General features: G+C 41.6%; 1 protein-coding gene across 4 annotated transcripts in view; it reads left to right on the top strand.

The window, feature by feature from the left end:
- Positions 1-22,023, top strand: part of SIL1 (SIL1 nucleotide exchange factor) — a 328,425-nt gene extending 306,402 nt beyond the window's left edge. For all 4 annotated transcript variants that reach the window (XM_031953358.1, XM_031953360.1, XM_031953359.1 and 1 more), the window contains 3 exons: positions 15,177-15,273; positions 15,493-15,657; positions 18,335-22,023. In XM_031953358.1, coding sequence (XP_031809218.1) covers positions 15,177-15,273; positions 15,493-15,657; positions 18,335-18,685 — 613 coding nt within the window. In that variant the 3' untranslated portion in view covers positions 18,686-22,023. The remainder of the gene's footprint in view (positions 1-15,176; positions 15,274-15,492; positions 15,658-18,334) is intronic.
- Positions 22,024-23,410: the final 1,387 nt, after the last annotated feature.

Here is a 23,410-nt window from a genome sequence, read left to right as displayed (position 1 = left end):
TACAAGGTTATCCCTTCTTTATCTTCAATGACTTTTCCCAGGAGCTCTCCCTAATACTTTTGTCCTTGGTACCAATTTTATATGACATGTTTTATGGCTTCTCCAGGGATTATCTTTGACATGCTATGAACTTACTATGCTTAGGCATTTTGGTTGGTGAGGTTCAAGAGGATCATCCTACCCTAGGCTCTCTCCCAATCTGGCCTAGAACTCTCTCTTGGTTTGAAGGAAGGAAAAAATTTTGTGAATAAGGAATACCTTTCTCAACAAAACAAAAAAACAAATAAGGGATACCTTTTCCTGGGAGATGAAAAGAGAAGCCACTTATTGCTTGAGTAAACACCCAAGTATCCTTTTGTATAAGCTTTGATTTCCTACTATATTCTAGTGCTAAATCAATAATACTTGTTTATGTTTTAAAAAAAAAATAAAAACATAGGTCATCCCAGAACCATTCTCCAGGCTTGGCCAATTTGATTTAATTATGGTCTAGCTTTACAGTTAGGGAGAGAATGTAGATATTTATATGGTGTGATTCTAGGAGCACTTAGAATTATGCTGGTATTCCCCAAATGTCCAAAAATATATCCCTCAACATCTGTCACATACATCTAAAATTCTCCCCTTGAGATACATTGCTTTAGAGTAAATATTGCTCCATCTATATGGGTCAGTTTGAAAATATAATTACCCTTCTCATGGATAGCATGTGGTCTTTAACACATTATAAACTAGGTGGTTATGTCAGTCTTTCTAAAGAAAAACTGGTTCTGAAAAATTCAGAATAACATTAAAGCTAATTCTGTGGATAGATGAGGAAAATAGTGAGAGAATTTTACCAACTGTAGCATTTTGGCAGGTGCCAGTCATGGTGGAGCAGTTAGTGATTGTTCCATCAGTTTGTAAAAGAGCTCTTTAGAGATTACAAGCCCCACTTAGGTGCCCAACCTAAGTATATCATGTCCATTAACTACATGGCACCCAGTTCCTTTGTCAGGTACTCTGATCTCTCAGACTAGGTAGGTGACCATAGGATATTGTATTTTCCATCGGTCAATCTATCAACAAGTATATATTTAGCTCCCACTTGCTTCTAGGTGTTGGTGATACATAGCAAGAAAAAAAATTGAAACACTCCCTGCTATTAAGGAGTTTTTTTTTTACAGGAGGAGACAATAAGTAACATTAATGAATATAAACATACACTAAAGTTTTCAAGGTAAATTGAGTAGAGAAGGTCCCTGAGGCTTGAGGGATTAAGATATGCCTCACTTAGGAAGTGGCCTTTTAACCAAGATTTGAAGGCAACTAAGAATTCCATCAGTTAGAGGGAAGAACAGAGTTGCCTTTCTGTCAAGGGATCCAGGTGGAAGATAGAGGTATGTGAGAAATAATAGCAAATGGTGTATTAGACTAGGGAGTTCAGGAAGAAGCAATAATGGCTACTTAGAGGCACTTACTTAAGTTGAGACTTGCTTGTCAAACTGAGACTTTGCTCTGTCAAAAAGGAGGTTCTGAATTTGATTCCAGAAGCAGTAGGGAGCCACTCTCCTTTATTGTGAAGATGGGAACCTGATTTAGGAGATGAGGGTATAGACCAAGCTGAGAAGGAAATCACTGTAGAAGCCCTTTAAAGAGTGGGCAGTTTGGGGCATCTTATCTCAATGTTAAATCCACATGGATTTTAATGTCATTTTAGAGTATACTTTTGTAGAGGTAAAAAAGAGATACTGCCTATTCCATTAAACAAGCACATAGTAAATATCTAATGTGCCTACAATGGAGGGTAACCTGAAAAATAGATTCTGCCCTTAAAGTGCTTTCAGTTTACTTTTTTATTATCCATAATTTTACCTCTGGTCTTTGGAGACCTAGAAGGAGAAGGGAATGAAAGTCCATGGCCATTAATCATCAGCCTCCCAAAAGAGAGATAAAAGAAATTCCATTCAGAATTACTTACAAAGACCCCTATAGGAACAATATAAATACAGCCACAAAATATTATTTATAGAAATAAAGACAGACTTAAATAATAGGAAAGAAATTAATTGCTCGTGGCATGGTTGTGCTCATATGATTAAAAATGACAGTACTAGTTAAAATAATTTGCAGATTCAGTACCATAAAAAGATATGAACAGACAATTTTTAGATGAAATTAAAATTATTTCTAATCTTATGAGAAGGTGCTCTAAGTCACTATTGATCAGAGAAATGCAAATTAAGACAACTCTTGAGATACCACTACACACCTCTCATATAGGCTAAGATGACAGGAAAAGACAAGGACAAATGTTGGAAGGGAAGTGGGACAACACTAATACGTTGTGAACAGATCCAACCGTTCTGGAGAGCAATTTGGAACTATGCTCAAAAAGTGATAAAACTGTGCATACCCTTTGATCCAGCAGTGTTTCTACAGGGATTACATCCCAAAGAGATCTTAAAGGAGGGAAAGGGACCTGTATGTGCAAGAATGTTTGTGGCAGGTCTCTTTGTAGTGGTCAGAAACTGGAAACTAAGTGGATGCCCCTCAGTTGGAGAATGGCTGAATAAATAATGGTATATGAATGCTATGGAACACTATTATTCTGTAAGAAATGACCAACAGGATGCATACAGAGAGGCTTGGAGAGATTTACATGAACTGATGCTAAGTGAAATGAGCAGAACCACAACAGCAGCCACAATATTATAAGATGATCAATTCTGATGGACGTGGCTCTCTTCAACAATGAGATGATTGATGCCAGTTCCAATGATCTTGTAATGAAGAGAGCCATCCACACCCAGAGAGAAGACTGTGGGGACTTGAATGTGCATCATAACATAGCATTCTCACTCTTTTTGTTGTTGTTCGCTTGCATTTTGTTTTCTTACTCATTTTTTCTTTTTTTGATCTGATTTCTCTTGTACAGCAAGAGAATTGTATAAATATGTTCATACATATTGGATTTAACATACATTTTAACATGTTTAACATATATTGAATTGCTTGCCATCTAGGGAAGAGGGTGGGGGGAAGGAGGAGAAAATCTGAAACACAAGGCTATGCAAGGGTCAATGTCAAATTATCCATACATATGTTTTGAAAATAAAAAGCTTTAGGAAAAAAAAAAGATTCAGTACCATATAAATCAAATTACCAAAGTATAAGCTTATAGAATGAGATAATGATATAACAAAATTCTCTAGAGGTACAAAAGGTCCAGAATCTTAAAGGAAATAATGGAATAAAAAAAGGGAAAGGGAAAGGGCTGGGTAAGTACCACATCTTAAACTATGCTACAAAGCAGTAATCATCAAAGCTATTTGGTACTGGTTGAAATAGAAAAGTTGACCAGTGAAATAGATTTGTTACATAAGATCCAAAAGTTAATGACCTATAGGCACATAATGTTCTATATACCCAATGTGACAGACTCCTGGTTTAAGGATTTACTAAGCATTTCCATTAAAAGAGTTCAGAATACTGGAGATCTGACTGGGAAAAATGAGGCTAGAACATCTCATCATACAGAACAATAAACTCTAAATGTATATACATAATCTAGATGGAAAAGGTAAACATAAATAAGTTAATGGAGAATGAAAGGAAAGAAGAGATCTTGATAAAATCCCTCCCATCTCTTGACAAAGAAATGATGACTATTGGTATAACATGGAGCATACATTTTCAAACTTGATCAATACTACTCAAATTTGTTTTGCTTGACTAATTTATTATAAGGTGGTGTGTCTTTTTTTTTTGGGGGGGTGGATTATGAATTAGGCAATGATGGTGATATAAAAAAAAAAGAATATCAATGAAAATTTAGAAAGGGACATATTTAAGTAGAACATTGCCAGGACTGCTGCATTTAATTAAATATGCATATAAAATATATGATAGATTCATTGTTATATAAAATCATCTAATGACCTCCTTGAATAAAATAAGGTTCACACTTGTTGATTCCTTTTTTGTTTTTTTAAAGATTTTTTACCCTTTGATCCTGGCATCCCTAAAAGTAGAAACCTTTTCAAATTGTCTCTTTCCTTCCAGATATATGAAATACAGTTATCCTATTCAACAAAAAAAGCTGTTTTCCTCTTCCCCATTAGACAAAGCCTATATTTAAAGTCTGTGGATTTGTTTCATACAGAAATTGAAAACATCTTGAAAATATTTCCAGGTAGCTTTCTTCTTAAGTATTTCCTTCTCTCTGTTTTCTAGCTGTTCATATTCTCTTTCTCTCTCCTCTCTCTCTCTCTCCTCTCTCTCTCTCTCTCTCTGTTTCTTCTTCTGTCCACTCCTTTTTCTTTCTTAATAAATGCTTGTTGACTGCCTCCCTGAGTTTCCCCATTAATCCTTTTTAGCCCGCCATGTCATGGGTTAGTGGATTTTAGTCTTTAGGCATTCCTGCTCCTTGCCATTGCCATCATTAGATTGAGGGCATCATGCCATTGATGTCCACGCTTTGTCTTTCTTCACTTATTTTTATGCCTCTCTGACACTTGGCTCTTTTGAACATCTAACGTCCCTTTTATATGCTTCTCATCTTCTGTAGAAGATTGTTGTATTTTGTCCCCCACTGAATCCTCATTTCCCTTTTGTCAGAGTTCTTGCTTTTTTCTTTATTGTATTTTGATCAGCATGTCCATGTAGGACTCAGATTTATTGGGAGGTCTTTCATCTTCTTGACAGTGATTCTCAAGGCCTCGATCTAAGAGGCTCTATTCTGACTCGGGCCACTGCCAATAGACTTTTTCTGGATAGGATAGAAGAAACTGTGGCTAGATATGTACCTTATTCTGAAATAATCTTAAATCTATTTGTCTATTTGTCTATTCAGAGAGTTTTATCAGGAAATGAAGAAAGGGGTGATTAGGCCCCACCTTTTTCTGAGGTACAGAAATGAAAGAACAAACAAGTAAACAATAAAAAGATGATCACCTTGATCTCTTAGATGTAAGCAGCAATTTGTACTTTTTCAAAATATTTTGCTATCATTTCCATCATGTCATGGGATTCTCCCTATGTGCCAGCCAGAACTGGTAGCATTGTCTTCATTTTATAGATGGAGAAAACCAAAGTCACATGGTCGGTGTGAAGCCAGGCTGGCATCCAGGAGTGCTGATACCTGGTGGATCTGCTTTCTGCTTACTCTTCTTTGCTGTCTCAGCTATTCCTTCAACATCAGGAAATTTAGAACCATTATGTGCAGGGTCTTTTCAGACATCACTAAAAATAGGGTTTAACCTATTTAACATGTATAGGACTGCTTGCCATCTGGGGGGGGGGGTAGAGGAAGGGAGGGGAAAAATCAGAACAGAAATGAGTGCAAGGGATAATGATGCTAAAAATTACCCTGGCATGGGTTCTGTCAATAAAAAGTTATAAAAAAAAAAAAAAAAAGAAAGAAAAACCTTGATAAACTAGGGAAGATTCAGAGAAGGGAAGCAAGAAAAGGAAGGGCTTTCATATCAAGGATCAGTTACAGAGGTGGAGCAATTCAGCTTGGTGAGGGGAAAACCTGGAAGGGCTACAGAATGGGAGGAGAGAAAGAAGATGGTATATAATCCTTTCTTCAATTTAAGGAATAAATTTTTAATAGCATAGGGAAAAAAATAGGGTTTAAAAAGTTATTTTAGAAAACCAGATATATGGGGGCAGTTAGATGGTACAGTGGATAGAGCACCAGCCCTGAAATTAGAAGGACCTAAATTCAAATCTGGTCTCACACACTTAACACTTCCTAGTTGTGTGACCCTGGGCAAGTCACTTAACCCCAATTGCCTCATAAAAAGAAAAAAAAAAAAGAAAGAAAGAAGAAAGAAAACCAGATATATGTAAAAAATACAAAAGAGTTGTACAAAAAGAAACACTGGGATAGGACAAATTCATATTTTATTTTTCCAGTGTAAGAAGGGACTATAGAGCTAATTTTATCCATCTTCCTTGTTTTATAGATGGAGAAACTGACATAGAGAGAGAAAAATAACTGGTTAATTAAGAATGGTCTAGATCCTTGTTTAGAAGAATAGGATACAATATAGATGAACATGAATTGAAATAAATTATATGTATGTATGTGTGTATATGTAAATATAAAAAGCTCAGGAATGGGATAGGCGAAGAAGTTTATGTTCATGTAATGTTAAGTTGGTTATGACTGGTAGAAACAGTCAATCTAGTCAGGAAGTAATCAAAGTAAAGGAGGGCAGTTAGAAGATCTTGGAAAATAATGTGAAGAATTTAGGTTTGATTAATCATCTAGTCCAATTTGTATCCTTTCTCCAGTATACCTGACAACCAGCCTTTGCTTAGAGACTTCCAGTGAGGTGGAATCCCCTTTCTCTCCCCTTTGAGATAGTTTTGTTAGGAATTTCTTCTTCAAATCAAACCTAAATTTGCTTCTTTACACACCTTGCTTCTAGTTCTATCCTCTAGGGCCAAGAGAAATTTAATTTCTCTCTCTATCATAACTCTGTCACCAAAGATAATCAGCATCTCACATTTGCTAATACCAGCCTGAGGTTCCCCATTCTTCCAAGCCATTCCCATATAGCATGACCTTAGAGCCTTTTACCATCCTTAGGATTCCCCTTTGGAATCTCTCCAGCTTAATCCTGTCCTTGGAACTTTCTTGCTATAATCTGAGCGGGTCAGTACACTGTCCTGGACACTAGCAGTGCCCCACTTGATGTTTATCTAAACCTGGAAACTTGATACATTCATCCTTTAAACCATTCATTGAGTTTAAGGATAGAACAAAAGTCTTCAAGTATTGTGTTCTGCTTGGCCCAGAAAACAGAAATAGGAAGAGTATAGTGAAAATTGCAAGGCTTCCTTTACTTAAAGATTTCCTAACAACTAGTGGGCTTCCACTCATGAAAAGTTTTTGAGCAGAAACCCAAATTGGGAATTTCATAGAGAGAGAGTATTGTGTTCAGTAAGAATTGAAATAGAAACCTTATGAGTTCATGAAAATATAAGTGTTCTTTAGAGCACTCATCTGGCCTTCATCTCTTTACTCCTTGCACTGGCAGGGTGGATCCTCAGTTTCCATAGAGTTCTTGCTCACAAGTCCCCATTCTAAGTGTGCTTCTTCTTAATGGGATCAACCCGTTCTTGAGAAACTATAGCATAAAGGCCAGCACAGATATAAATTCCCCCAACTGCCTAAAATGGAGGTGAGAGTGTCTTAAACTAGACAAGAGATGACAATGAGCGAGTGGTGTGAAGAGATAGATCATAAGGAGCTTTTTACTTGGGATTGGTCTCTTTAGTGAGCATTATTGAAGGAGCTAGCAGGAAGGAGGGGAATTTGCATGGTGGTTAAACCCATCTTGTGATCTGTCATTTCTCTCCTTGGCGTATGTAAATGATATTCTTTTCTTTCCCATATATCACCTGGACCATAGATTCAGTCTGCATGGGAACTCAGCTGTCTTCTAGATTTCCACTCTTCCAAGAAATCTTCTGTTCCCCTTATTTTATGGATGCAGAAAACAGACTCAGAGGTCCTACAGTGTACTGTCTCAGAGAGATGGGAACCCTCGCCAAGCCTGTGACTCCAGAGACAGGATTCTTCTCCTGTACCGAAGTGATGCACTTGGACACCTGTGGTGCTTTAGGACCAGAGGCATTACCCAGCATTACTACTGGAGTCTGTTTAAACTTACTCCAGAGCTCCACCCATGAATCACATTTATGTTATATTTGCACCAAGCCCAAGACTGCTGCGCATATGTCACTTCGCATTTGAACCATTTTAATGTTTTTCCTTTTAAGTTGTAATCTAACATTCAAGCAAACAGGCTTTACCTGGAACTAAATTGTAAAACCTTTTGTTGTTCTCTATTCAAACTGTAGAGATTTCTCATTTGATAAAAGCAACAATCACTGAATCTTAAATAGACCATTTACATTTTGCCATTAACTATTTTATTATTGTAACTTTTTTTATTATTTGGTGTCAGAATAATTTCAACAGCAGGTTATTTTTATGCCATCTCAGAAACATGATAGATTCTGCTGAGTATGATTCTCAATAATGTATTTGAAAATGAGAAGTTTGTAACAAAGATGATATATAGTTGAATGATGAATCAGCCCATTGACCCCACTGACCATAAGGTATTGTGTATCTTAATTCTTCACCTGTGGACCATTGCTCTTCCAAGAAAGTAGAAGACAGGCTTCAGCATCTGCTCTTTGGTGTTACTATTAGTCATTATTTTCTAGTAGAACACGTTTTCTCAACTTAAACTTATTTTGTTTTGTTCCCCAAATTCGAAATCTTTTAAGAACAGCCAATCAATAAGTATTTATCAAGTACCTTTATTTTGTACCAGCCATTATGTTAGGTACCAGGGATACAAAAAAAAAAGTATGAAGTAACCCTTCTTTCTGTTGATGATAAACATAATATATATTTTTGTATACAAATATGTTCAGAATAAATATATAAAGAACTGTTTGGAGATAGTCCTCTGGCATTAGAGTCCCCTAGTGACCCTTGTTTTCTACAGCCAGATTTAAACAGTGCTCTACACCCCCAGTGTAGATGAGACTCTCAATAGGTTAAGTCCTTGTCCAAGTACCAAGTTTATAATTTATGAATAAGGAAAAGCCCCTAGACCAGCCAGAGATGTTGGAGAAAACAATCTTTTAATGAGTTTGGGTGCTGAAAATAACATGTCAACAGGAGTCACTCAATGCAAAATTCTATTGTAAGCAATGGGGAAAAGGAGGAGGAGGGCGGAAAAAAGGAAAAGGGGGTTCCACATACCACTTGGGCATACACACTGACTTAAATGTCACTCATATAAAGGGCAATGCTGCATTGAGGAGCACAAAGACACAGGTTCATTCAGCAGAAAGGGGAGCTCCACAATGAAGGTGACACTATGATTTGGGGTACCCTTAAGTCTGGAAGGGAGCCAGAAAGGATCCTAGAATGGAACCTGACTAAGTTGCCTATCAGGAGTCAAAACAAAATATTATTCTGGGAGTTTGTCTTCAGAGAGAAAAACAAGCTGACGGTAGATTATTTGGGAGACACACAGTTGTAACTTTCAAAAAATATTGTTGTCAGTATTTTTTCCATGAGTATGTTCTGTAAGCTTACAGCCTTCTTTAAGAGAAAACTGTCAATGGTAGTCTCAAGACCACCAAGGCTAATCTTATAACAAGAGCAAATACCAAAAGAAAAAGAAAAAAAAAAGTTTTAAATTCTGCAGCATTTTGAGGAGGGAATGAGCTGTTGGAAAAGTCTCAAGGAGAGGGGACTGATTAAGCTGCCACATAAAGGAAGAGAGGGATTCTCTACAGAAAGTTAGGATCTGTGTGTGCATTTCAGGCATGACAATGCAAAGGTGTCCCTTTTATGCTATCTCACTTAGAAATATCATCAGCTCCCATGGGTTCAATTACCTCTATAAATATGATTCTCAAACCTTGTTTATCTAGTTTTTCCCTTTCTTTTGACCTCCAGTCTTGTATCAAACAACTGCCTTTTGGATGTTTTAAATTGAATGTATGCATCTCAAAGTCTCCAGTTTCAAATAGAACTCATTTCTCCCTGTCATTATTTCTTTCTTCCTGTCTTTCTTATTACTGTCATTTGCCCCATCATCCAATTTTTTTTAGTCATCCACTTGTTCCATCCACTTATCTTTAGCCATACTCCCTGCTTGTTGCCAAGTCTTGCCACCTGATTTAGGCTTTTATCTTCTTATGTAGCGTCTTGGCCTTCTGGCTTGGTCTTTTACCACCCCTAAAACATGCCTGTGATAGTATCATGTCCCCCAACCCAGTAAAGCTCTTGTGTTTTCCTATTATCCAGTCTACTACCTTTATTTGACTTTTAAAGTCTTCACAGATTGTCCCCTTCCTGTTCTATTCTTCTTTCATTTTGCCTCCATCTAACATATCTGCTATTCCTCAAACACTGAGCTCTCACAATTGCAAACATCTCTTAGAAACTTTGCACTGGCTAATTTCCATATCTAGGAGTTGCCTTCTCTTCTTAACTCAAGCTGCCTAGTGTTTTTTTCAAGACAGCTTAAATATCTTCTTCTGCAAGAAGACTTTCTGAAAGTCATTCTACTCACTGCTAATTTTTTCCCTCTGACATTATTTCCATATCATAATTATGCCATGGATTGTATGTCCATAGTTGTTTGCATTTTGTCTCTTCCTCTCCTCCCCCCCCCCCATCCCAGAATGTAAATTCCTCAAGCTTACTGACCATGAGGTTTTTTTTTAATTCCCCCCCCCCTTTTTTTTTTTTTTGGTATCCATGGCACATAGTAAGTACTTAAATGCATATTGACTGATTCTATCACTCGGGCTGTAACTTTTACTTAACTTTTACTAAATGTATGTGACTATTATAAATTTCATTCTCCTACTGCCTGTAGAAATGATATTTGTACTGATAAGGTATTACTTTGAGCATTCTCCAGATAAATACTATAAGAGATTAGAGAAGGTCATGGCCAGTAGAAACGACTGAACATAATCTGCGTTTTCCCTTTATATTCTCATTATTTCCTTGAGACTGAAATTTCTTCATAAATACTTTCCCCAGGCTAACCATTTTTGCAAAGAAAATTGCATCATGAAAAAGGTTACTGCCAAAATGAGCTAGCATGCTGCATATTTCTTCAAGTCAAGTCATCAAAGTCCTCTGCTTACTTTGTACTCATTTTCCAAAAAGGACAAATGTTCCTTTAGCAACCAAAGATATTTCAAGTCTTCAGAACATGAACTTTTTCTCCTCTCTACTGCCTAATACCTGACTATGTAGGCATATGTCCTGGATTGTTACATGTTGATTAGATGATTGTTCAGTCTCAGAACTGAAAAAAGGTTATCTACCATTTGGTACCAACATTTCTTCTTCAGCCCTGGTAGGTGGAGGATTAGGTGGAGGATCTTAGAGATATCTCTGAATTAGTAGCTCCTCTTGTTTACCCAGCTTGGCTCATGTGATGGGTCAATGTGCACAAAGCAAGATCTGGTCTTCAAATTTCAATACTGAAGGAAAGGAAAAAAAAACTTCTCTCCCCTCAAATCCCCTTTTGAAACATGTACAAATAAAGATTTCTGTAATTGAGCAGAAATAATCTGCATGACCATTTCAAACCTTTGTCTAGGAGCTGGCTAGAAGCTGTACGTGGTGGGAGAAAAAAATTATGGTTTCACCATGATATATAATAACATTAGCCAACCAACTAGTGTTTCACTCTTTCCCCAATGGAAACTGGGCTTCTTTAATGCTAGTGCCTGCTTTTCAGAACTAATTGTTCACAAAGATCATTGCAAATACCAATGATATAAGTACTAGGATGGTTCACCATATTGTTTACCATATTTAAACTGTCAAAATTCTTAAATGTCTGAGCAAAATCCAAGCAAACAAAGACTATTTTGGGGACTTATTATGTATGTTCTACAGCAGAAAAATTCTGTTGTCTATATGACTTCCAAGTCCTTTAAACTAAGTATTTTAGTGTTGTCATTTTCAGCCTTAGACCTTCCCACGATCATTGCTTTTCCGTTTGCTGTTGAAAAGATGCCTCATTCATAAACACTTCTGTAATTGTGGCAAGAACTAAATAGACTGTTGAATTGCATTGGTTTTGTTTGTTCAGGGAGCGAGCATGTGCTACAGATTCTCAAGAAACAGAGGACTAGAAAATGCCAACTAAGATCTATGGAAGCCAGGACAGTTTTTCTTCAGCCTCCGAAAAAGGCTAGTTTGAAAGGTGTTTAGCACATTATATTCATGCCATGGAGCAGTTGTGCCAGCAGGATCCCTTTCTCATCATAAGACACCTAGCACATCTTGTCACCTCTGTGTCCTACCCCAGCAACAACAAACAACTTATTTTTCTAGGTCCTTTAGCCCAGGATACGTCACACACACACACACATAAGCCCTTGCTGTGTATGCTTAAATGAGTTTTGAAATACTTGTAAAAATCCTATACTCCCATTTATTTACTTCTATTTTTTCCCCCTTCAGACTACCTGAGGAAATCACTTTCAATGCAGTTGTTGAATTACTTGAGCCAAATAATATTTTTTCTTCTCTTCCCTTTTTTTAAAATCATATTCCTTCCTTTAGTCAGATCTAATTAGCTTTTTTGATCCATCTTTTTAAATGCTTCTCTAACTCCTTAATTACCTTTGTCCTCTGAATTTTTTTTTTTTTGCTTAAATTCTTTTTTTGTTTGTTTTATTTTTCTTTTACTAAATTTATTTATTTTTAACACACATTGCTTAATGAATCATGTTGGGAAAGAACAACAGAGCAAAAGGGAGAAAACAATGGGACAGATTAAAAAAAACAGAAAAAAGAATTGAATATAGCGTGTGCTGATTACAGCTCCATAGTTCTTTTTCTGATTGCAGATGGCATTTTCTGTTCAAAGTCTATTGGGTTTACTTTGGACTGAATTTCTTCTGTGCTGGTTCTCACTGGGACTGAGGAGTCTAGATTTGAAAGAGAGTTCTAAATGGGAAGATGGCAAGTCAGCCTCCTTTCCCCTCGCTCAGGCCTTTGGGATGAGCTGTGCTGTGGTGGCAGATAATTTTGCACGGCATTTGGGGTTGGGCCTGCCCTCCCTTTCCCCTTTTTTCTGTAGAGGGCAGTTGCATCCTCTTCCCGCAGGTCTGCTTAGAAGGTTTCATCTTTCCACTTGCGGACCCACATGGACAAGCTGGCCTTTTGTGGGTCTTAAATCACCATCAGCCCAACCTGGCAGTGTAGGGGAGGAGTGAATGGCAGAGGAGGGGCCTGGGATTATCAAGCACAAGTGGGGATAGCCCTGCTCTGGAGGGGCTTCAGTTCCCTTCAGGTAGATAAGTCTGAATAGGCCGCTGAGTGTGTGCTGGGGCTGCACATGGGCGCATAGACATGGAGGGAATAATGACTGCAGGGATCAGGAAAGGCTGTGGATAAGAGGGGACATCTGGGCCTGCACTAAGTGTGTGACTCCTTCCTGGCATGTGCAAAGGCAGCCCAGGTCTGAGCCAGACTGCAGGAACATGCTATGGAGAGGGGCGGGGTGTCATGAAGGCAAGCACATAGAAACCCCGGGGGGGTGGTGGGGGGGGGTGGGGGGAAGGGAAGGGGCACGCTGTCTGTGACTGCCCAGGGATCCACCCTTAATCCTGTGTGCACTGAGGAACGGTGAGCAGGGAGCGAGCAGGCCTGGAATGAGCAAAGGGAAACTGGAGCCAGGTTGTAAAGAGCATTCAGTGGCAGGGGAATTCAATTCTAGAGGAAAAGCAGAGCCACAAGTGTTTTCTAGTAATGAAGTGACCGGTTAGGCTTGTGATGGAGGGCCAAACAAGGATTAGGAGGACTTGGTGACATCTAGTTGTCACTGGGCCTCCTGTGGAGGGGGTGATCTTGGGGGACCTGCAAATTCCAGTCCTCACCCACTGCCGACAGACTGTGTGGCTTCAAGCCAGTCATTGCCTATCTCAGAGCTTTCCAACAGATGAGTAAATGTATCCCTACTTCACGGACATGTTTTGAGGGGTACATTTGGTAAGCCTTAAAACACAATGTTGCATTTCCTGAGTTTGTTTTATGATCCTGTATACACATAAATAATTATGTGACAAGACCTATGGGTGTGTTGGAGGAAAAGTAAAAACAAAGTGCTTTGAGAATCCAGGAGGAGAAATCATTTTAAATGTAAAGGTGGTGGTCTTCCATGATAAACAGGATTTGAGGGGAGGTGTCGGGGAAGGGCATTCTGGGTTGTGAAATCAGTCTGGGCAGAGGCTCCCAGTGGGAAACCACTCCATAGGCCAGAAAAATCACAGGTCTTTAATGACTCCTCCTCCCTCTCCCTCCCTTCTCTGGCTAACCCACAGATATCTGTATGGTATTTTATAATTTTCAAAGTGTTTTCACATATTGTTTCCTTTATTCTCAAACAGAATTCCATGAAAATATTTTGGAGAACCTTTTTTGTCACTGTTCTTACAGTGAAGATCCAAAGATCCCTGTGTGCGTTGTGACAGTAGGACCCCCCCAAATTGTAGCTGAGGGCCTAGGTTCCTAATCTTTCCTATCCCTACCAATCAGAAAATCCCCCCTTTCTCCCTTTCTGTTCTCTGAGCCCATTTTCAAGGTGGGCCACACCAGTTTCCTTTCTCTAAGAACTCCCATCTTCTGCCCTGAATCTTATTCTTAGCAGATTTACAGGCCAGGACAGAGAGCCTCATCACTGTCTATTAAAGAGCCTTCCCTCTGCCTCTCTGTTCCAAAGGACAATAAATGATGAGGCTCCTTGGTGGCATTTCAAAGGCCTGATGTGCTCCTTCTTTGAAAAACCATGTTTGATGTCTGTGTAAATCACTCAGCCTGGCTGCTTTCCTTTCCCAGGCCTGACTTGTTTGGGTGAGCATTTGTCAGGCACAAGGTGGCTAGGAGGGCCCTAATTAGCTCTTGTGGTGATCAAGCACGTGGCCTTTTTGATTCATTGGATAGAGGGAAGCTGGTGGATCCCAGCACATCTAGGCCACAGCCTCTTCAGACCTTGCCCCACAAGTTATAGGGTCTCCCTTCTCAAACTGCCTTCTGTCTAACCGCTTTGTCTCTATCTGTATTTATTCATTTCATGTTTATTCTGTGTCATATGTATATTTGTAATTTACATGTACATTATATACATTACAGTGTATGCTTCAGTTTTGAGTTGAGATTCTTTTGCTCTTTATGTGCCCTTAGGGTCTCACAGTGCTGTAAAGGGCAGAAACTCTTGAGTTCATGCACTGAGATTTGGACAAGCAAGCACTTAAAGCTAATTACCAATTGGACAATACTCTATTAGCATTTGCTTGGAGAAAGAATGGCCCACCCCACTACTCTGTGCTTGCTCCATCTGTTGGTATATACAGAGATTTGGAGGAGGGATTAAAGGGTGGAGTAACACAAGCCAAGTGACTCAAGGGCTTTTGCTTATCCTGAGTCCGGCTGATTTTAAAGTATCCAGGGTGCTAACTCGGTCTTCACACGGTGCCTGGCACATACTAGGTGCCCAATTAATGCGTGTTGATGAATCGATTAGATCCTTGTTTACTTGATGACCTGAGATAGATGGGAGGGCTGCTCTGAGAACAGATGAAGAACTGTCACCCTTTCCTCCATTCTCCATTTACAGTAATCCCAAAGTTCAGGTCGAGGCCATTGAAGGTGGTGCTCTCCAGAAGCTGCTGGTCATCTTGGCAACTGACCATCCTTTGGCTGTGAAGAAGAAGGTACCTCGGCCCTCTCCCTGTCTAGCTTTGTCCTCAGCCCCAGGACGCATGAGGAGAAGGGTTGGCATTGAGGAGCAGCATGTGCTCAGGAAGTGGGGGGTGGGGAGGCGGGGAGGTGGAACCAGGGGGGCGGACCTGCCCAGCCCCCTGGGGAGCTCTGCCCCTAAGTCTCCCGTCTGCCGCCCCAACATGGCCTCATGGGTACCTGCTGTCTGGCAGGTCCTGTTCGCTCTGTCTTCCCTCCTTCGGCATTTTCCCTACGCGCAGCAGCAGTTCCTGAAGCTGGGAGGCTTGCACGTCCTCAGGAGCTTGGTCCATGAGAAAGGCATGGAGGTGCTAGCCGTGCGTGTGGTCACACTGCTCTATGACTTGGTCACTGAAAAGGCAAGTGTCGTCCCAGTCCTCCTCCACCCCAGCTTGGGTCTCTGAGGCGACATGAGCTAGGGGAGGCCCAGGATGTGGCGTGGTTTGAAGTCTCTTATTTACTGTGGGAGCTTGTCTCCCTTCTCTGGACCTTGGTTTCTTTATAAGCGCGCATTTACAAGATGCTTTATGATTTGCAGAGTGTATTATGTAGATTATCTTGTTTGCTTCTCATTGCTTTGGAGAGCAGGGTGCTGTTCCCATCCCATTTTACTGGGTAAAACACTGAGACAGATGGAGTTCCTTCACTTGCCCAGGGTCGCATGGTTAGTTAAGTATCTAAGGCTACATTTGAACTCAGTTCTTCTTGACTCCAAGCTTGGCCTCTGCGGTCCTGCACTCTCTTTTGCCAGCTACCTTGCCTCTTTATTTTAACAATGAAGAATTGAGATTAGATTATCTCTAAGGCCTCTCCCAAACATCCCTCCTGTGATCTGATGCTTAGAATCAGCCTCTCGTATCTTGCTTTGTTTGAAAGGGAGTGCAAAGCCGAGGACATCTGGAAAAATGATTGGTTGGTTTTACGAGATCATTTTTGAATTCCTTGAGGAGACAGGGATGCTGTCCCATGTCAGGAGCCCCTCAGGGAGATGCAAGGACTCTGGGCTTAGCCAAAGGGTTTTAGCTGCTGGAATACCATGGCAAGCGGTTTCTTGTAACCTTCATTAGGTGAGTAGCTGGAAAATTAGGGGAGTCAACTTTTTGGGATTGATCTCTTTTTTTAATGGTCCTGAGGGCTACACCGAATGAATCAGTGCTTGAAGGGGAGGGAGATGCCAATCAGCCCCCCTCCATGTTCCTTGTACTTAGTACCATGCTTGTTAATGGATTTGCAGAGTGGTAAGATGGCCTTTCTCTGTCCTGTCTCCCCAGATGCCTGGCCACTTCAGGAACTCCTTCCTTTGTCCTTGGATGCTCAGCTATCCTTCCTTCCCCTTCAGCATTCCTAACCCTCATTTTCCTTCTTGGGTCTCTGTTGTCTTCCCCTACAGGAGGGGACTTAACAGTGCTCCATGCCTGCTCCATTGAGGCCTGAGAAGGGTATTTAGGATGGGTTTATGGAAAGAAAGAGCTGAAGAATACACGTTTGAGGAATATCTGATTCCTCTGCCGGGAACTGCTAAATTGAACTCGGCTTGATGCTTTCTGTTCCAAGGGCTGGGGGGATTTGACTGTAGTCTGTGAGCCAGGGCTGCCCAGACCCCAGAGAGCTGGGTTTCTCACCAACTCTGTGATGTCGGGCCTGTTATTTAGCTTCTCTGGGGGGACTTGAGACTTCTAAAATCTATTTCTGCTGCAAATCTCTGACTTGATGAGCCTGTAATGTATCTGAGTAAATTATAGAGTTAGAAGTGATAATCAGGGGAGGTTGGAGACCCAGGCTTTGGATGTGATTTTTAATTTGTTGTTTTAAAGTCCAAAAATATATTAATACGTGACATAGTGAAGGGCCTGTGGATCAGAACTTGTAAGGGTCAGGGGAGGAACCCCATATACTATAAGAGGAAGTAAAGAGGCTTTGATGCCAGAGGTACCCGGATGTGATTTCTGCAATCAGCACGGACCGTCTCTGAGTGGAAGCTCTAGTCCCATGCATCATCAACGGGATTGGCTGTGTATATGACCCCATAGACCCTATGTAAGCAGTGGGGACCAGGAAGTAGGTGGAGTTCATTAGGAATAATGGGAGTCAGTAAGCCTGCAGGATGTGATCTCGGTAAATAAAGACCTGAGCTCCTGAGCGGCTGTGTCTGGGTACTCTGTTGGACAGGAGAACCCCTGCTTGGAGAGCGGGGGCCAGAAATCTCTACAGACCCATGATTGGGCAAGATTTCTGAAGGCCTGGGACTAGGCAAGACTGCCATCAGTAACCTCTGGGTGGGAGGTTACAGGAACTCAAGCTCTCTGAAGAATGGGCACAGTTCTCTCAGGGTTCTCTCAGGAAGGGCCCACTTCCCTAACACTCTCTGTTCAAGTCAGGCCCTCAAGTGGTTCTCAAGTGAGAGACAAAAAAATATCCCTACACCTCAGAGACTCCATCCCCACCTCCCTTTCCCTGGTCAGTGAGGCTGGAACCTCCAGGCTTCTCTTTCCTCGTCCTTCCCCTTGACTTTTCCTGGCCCCTTCTCCCTGCCTGGTAGAATTGCTCTCAACTGAAACTGGAGACACTATAATCTTCCATAACAGCAAACAGACATGTGGTGTTCCAATCTAATTAATAAAGTGTGTACATAGTCATTATCCCAGGAGGTGCCATCTGCGCCCAGGGTTCTAAAAGGCACCCCTCCACCTCCCCTGCTCTGTAGCTTCCCCCCTCCCCAGCTCCCCTGGGCCGAGGGCAGAGCCCTCCTGGGCCAGGCGAGAGCTCACTGCCCGGCTCGGCTTCTGTGCGGCACGTGCCCAGGGAATGACATCAGTGTCAGTCTTCATTCTTGGACAGATCACCCAGGGCAGAAGGGAGTCAGCGGGGCAACATCTCTGTACAAGACGGGGGTCATATACTAGTTAAAAAGTGATAGCGTTCAGATTAAGAATACGGCCTCTGGTTTACCAGCGGACTCCTAACTTTTTCCCCATTTCCTGCCCTCCGGCCATGTTGTCCCCAACCTTTGCCCTGACCGTGCTTTTCTGCCCCCAGATGTTGGTAGAGACCGCAGAGCAGGACCAGGGCCCGCCAGAAGAGAAGGTCCAGCAGTACCGCCAGGTGGAGCTCCTGCCGGGCCTTCAGGAGCAGGGCTGGTGCGGCATTGTGGCCGGGCTGCTGGGGCTGCCGGAGCATGACATGCGGGAGAAGGTGCTGCGGACGCTGGGCGCCCTGCTGGCCCCGTGCCGGGAGCGCTACCGTCGAGACACCCTCCTCAGCAGCATGCTCCGGGGCTTACGGGACGAGTACCAGGAGCTGGCTGCCCTGGAGCTCCAGGACGGGGAGGAGAATGGCTACTTCCAGGAGATGCTGGGCACCATCAACGGCTTCATCCAGGAACTTTGATGAGGTCCACCCTCGGGGCAGCACCAGACAGAGACGGGCCTGGGCTCAAAGGAACTCTAATGGAGTGAAGGAAGCCTTCTCACACTGACACTGAAGTGTCCTGCTGACCCTGTGTTTTGGCCATTAAATGGAGGCGTTGAGAGTTTGTCATTTGTCTTTTTAATCTTCTTGAGAGTTCTGATCTGGGGATCGTCCCATGGTAGAGGAATAGCTGCACCCAAGTGTATGGAATAGAAATTCACAGAATTATTCAGGAGCCAAGTGGCCGGGCTGGGATGAATGAAGGAAAAAATTAACCAGTGGGGTCTTATTTACAGTGTTGCTAAATCAGGGTAAACCAGGAGCTCAGAAGTTGGGATCCCCTAAGGGATTTGTGGACAAATTTTTAAGGCTGTCTGTGAAATTGAAAGGAAAAAACATTCTGAGAAAATCAATTTCCTTTGTAATTATTTTGTGCATTTAGAAACATTATTTTGAGAAGATCATATTATTTCCTCAGACTGTCCAAAGTTCCAGGACATGTAGAATGTGAATATCCCCTAGGTTAAATAACCGGGTATTCAGTCAGTGAGGCCAGTATTGAAGACAGGGACTCCCCCCAATGACCTGAATCCAAACCCTTTTGAACCCTTGTTTTTCAGTTCTGTAAAAAACCAGCACTATTTCTGTGGCACTTAAAAGGTTTCAAAGAAACTTTTTTCACAATAACCCTGTAAGACATAGATCTTGCTATTATTAGCACATTTTACTGATGAGAAGATTGAAGTTCAGAGATTATATGATTTTAAGGATCCAAAGTCCAGAGTTAGATGTTAAATGGCTCGGATGTGGTCAACGGGCAAGATTTGGATTACGTTTGTACTCTTTCTGAGGAATGGTGAATGTCGATGACTGTTTTGCAAATCTTAAATTTAGTATATAACTTGGCATAGTAATATGAGCTGCTGTTGCTATCATGTTTGGTCCTCCTGAGAGTCTCCAAGGAATTCAGAAGAGGGATGATAGCTCCATTTACAGCTTTAATTGTGAAGCCACAGAGCTGAGCCCCAGCGATAAGCAGAGGGGTCATCATGTGGGACAGACGCATCTTTCTTTCATGCTGGCGTTTTTGTGGCCAGTGTTTGGCTTGATGTGGTGGTCCTTCTGTTACGGAAGACCAATGATGTCACAAATGAGGGATGTCTTGAGTATTCTGATCAAGGAAGGGATTGGAGGGGAGAGCTGGATCATAGACTTTATAAGAACTCGTACCTTTCTTCCTGACTTCAGCTGATGTCATTTCTTCCATCCATCAGATGATTTTCAGGCAGTCCTGGGACCTTTGATGACCAGATAAGAGAGGTCCTATCTGAGGCTGGGGAGAAATGAAGGTCCAGGGCTCTTGTGTGGTCTCCATGCCTAATAAGGAGAGACTGTGCATGGCAGCTGTGAGCGCGCATCCTCGTTGCTATGGCAACTCTGGCTTTAGGGTTTCCCAATTTGGATTCCTATGTTTGTTTTTCTACCTTTCCCAATGCACCAGCCGGACTAGGCTGGCTCCCTCCCTTCCTTTCCAAAGAAAACATGAGAAAACTTAAATCTTGATGAGGACTGGCTCCTTGGGTCCAGGGATTAAATTTGAGGCCCATTGGGAAGGGATTTGGGATATAGATTATGCTCAGGTAACTTGATTTTACTTTACATCCAGGTCTCTCTGCTTGACCCAAGGCTCCAGCTTATTTTTGGGATCGGGAAAGGCTTGAAAAGTACTTGGAATAGGCTTTTCTAGGCTCCCCACCTTTCCCTGAGTAGGGAGGGAAGAATTATGGTCCTGGGGTGGGTTCCATACTTACCCTACTCAGAGCAGAAATAGGAATTCATCGCAGCTGGCTGAGCTTAGGGCCCTTTCTCTGTGAGGATCTCCCTCATTGCAGTATTTCTGTCCCCATGATCTCAGCCCTTTCTAATCCTTACCAACCAGGGCATGAGAAGATCAGGGGTAGCAGAATGATCAGACGTGGCCCAGCCCCCAGCACAACAGAAGTATATCTTGCCCAGACCCACCTACCCTACTGCCGGAGTTGCTATATAAGGACTTAAAAGGAAGAAAGATGAAAGTTGGAAGAGCCTCCCAGGGTCCCAGAAGGGAAGTTAGGAGCAGAGAGCAGGCAAGGTTGGGGCAGGGCCATTTCCTGGGCACCATGCCCCGACCTTTGATCTTTGAGGTCATAAAGGACAGGTCCTGTCCCAAGATCAGCTACATCTAGGGCCCAATTTCTCCCTAGTCTGCTGTATTTCCTTCCTAGGAAGAGGCCCGCTGCAGAGGGCCGGACCTGGATGCTGGGCTTCGTGGGGCCTGTCACACCTCCCCTCCTGGAGGCTCCTTAGGCTCTTGCAGTTTGGGGCTGTGGGGCTAGGACATGTTCACATTTGATTGAGATTGGACTGAGACATTACCAGAGATACCCAACCCCCGAGATGTGGCTGCTGGTCTGTACAGTCCAGGCTAGATCTGAGGATCATCCATTAGTAAATGCTTCTCAACTTGCTCTTGTGTTAGTTAAGCCATTGCAGCATTCCCCGAGTGCCTTCCTGTCCCCATTCCTATCAGAGAACATGGTCGCTGACCCCAAAGAGCTGTCATTCTGGTAACAAATGGAGGCCTGTCTGTCTGTTGTGGGCTGGGCTCCCGACCTGGCTTCTTTTCCTCCACAGGTCTTTATTTTCAGCGTATCAGTCACTGTAATGTATGGAGTATGATGATCATGGACGCAGTGATTGAGGTACATACAGACTGCTACTGTGGGGGCTCAATTTCCTGAATGACAATTGAGGGAATGAGGTTAATTGGGGGTGGCTTTTATTGTTCCTTACAGCCTGAGGCCCAAGAGCTAGACAGATTAGAATAGTTTTTCCTACTGGCCATATCCTCCGAGTGGTTCAGAGAACAGATTACACTGCAGACATGATGGATATTACAACCCCCACCAATAGGCAATATCTCCTCTCTCTTCTTGCCTAGGAGTCAGGGATAAATAAATGACTTGTGGGTACAACATGGTAAGTGTGATCAGCCCGTTTGGAACATTGGTTCCCATAGGGGACTCCTTAGCTTTTTTAGGGTGATTTGGGGCTATATTGAGCAAAGTTTTTAAAAGAGTAGTTAAAACTTGATCTGACTAGACCTGGGAGTGAATGGAGCTGGTATGAGTGGTGTTGGAAATATTCCTCGATTCTTTGCATTTCACAAGGAAAGAGATTCGGCCATTAGGCCATAGCAATAATCCAGAACTAAGGCAAGGCAGAGAAAATGAAGATGGGTTTAAAAAAAAAAAAAAATTAGTTTTTAAAGGAGGAAATGGTAAGATCTGCAGACTGACAATGGAGATAGAAGAAAAAAAGTCAAAGGTGATTCCACCATGTGAACAGAGAATACAGCAATGATGTGTTATGAGAAGAAATTCTGGTGGATTAAATTTGGGGTCAGGCTGCTGTGCTTGAGAAATGAAGGGATGACATGGGAGCTTGAGACCTCCCTGAGGGAAAAATGATTTATTTCCCAGAGGCAAGGTGCAACTTAATGGGCAAGAATTTCCAGACCTAGGAACAATGGATCATCCAGGACCTTGGCAGCTAAATATTTTTAAATTCTGTTTGGGGAGTCCTCTGTGTTTTTCTCTTATTTAAAGTTCTTCATTTATTTTATCTAATATCCTCCAATGAGAAAGGAAAATGAACACTTTAGATACCTGGTTGGAGGGTTCACTGAAGGGCTACTGGAAAACTTTGAAACTAGAGGCAGAAGCTCTCCCTGCAGATTGTCTTGCTGCCCATTCCCAATTAGAGATGAAGAAAGGAAGTGCCTTACACGCTACAATGGATGCTCTACTTTCTGCAACAGATGTTGTAAATTGAGTCTTTTTAAATGTACAAGAGAGATGGCTTTTTTCTTTAAAAATCCTATTGTGGATCCTTTTATAAAATAAATCATTACTCCTTAATAATGTGTTGGTTGTATAAATGGTTTTTTTTGTTGTTGTTTAGCCCTCTATAGAGAGCTACTCACAACACAATTCTCATCTATTGCAAATCAGCTCATTTTTACAGCTGTGAAAAGGGGGTTGGTGGAACACCCACAAATAGATTTATTGTCATAAACAGAAAGAGCCGGTGATTTGAACTTGGGTTCTATGGTTTCAAAATCACCTCTCTTTTTTTGTTCCTTCTTCCATCAAGTGACCAAATCTAGCTGAGGCATAATATTTATAATTCTGTAATGACAACTCATTTTATCTAAGTTGGTTGTTCCCCTTTACTCTTGAAGGGGACCAAAAATGACTATTGGGGTCAAGGTCAGATTAATACCAGCTTGGAATGCTCCACTACATCAGTCAAGCACAAATAATTCATATGAACACGGAGTGATAATTCTAAATTTGTGCATCTCAAATTCTAATGTATGTACACACACATACCATATATCAGGCACTAGATTGAGAGTTCCTTGAGGGCAGGGATGGACTGCTAAAAGCCCTATAGGATAAGATACAAAATACATTTTCTTAGCAGGGAACCCTCATAGGACTCTTTCAGAGTCCTTTTTTTTAGATTTTAATCCAAGCCTTCTTGGATTATGAACTATAAGCCTGCATGGACTAGAAAATCAGTCACCAGCCACACTGTCAAGATTTAACTAGTTTTAGTTGAGTATATGAATTGTGGGGAAGGGGTTAATGTACAAAACAA

The sequence above is a fragment of the Sarcophilus harrisii genome, chromosome 2 (genome assembly GCF_902635505.1).
Source record: "Sarcophilus harrisii chromosome 2, mSarHar1.11, whole genome shotgun sequence".
Classification (NCBI taxonomy): Eukaryota; Metazoa; Chordata; class Mammalia; order Dasyuromorphia; family Dasyuridae; genus Sarcophilus; species Sarcophilus harrisii.
This window is presented reverse-complemented; position numbering and strand designations above follow the sequence as displayed.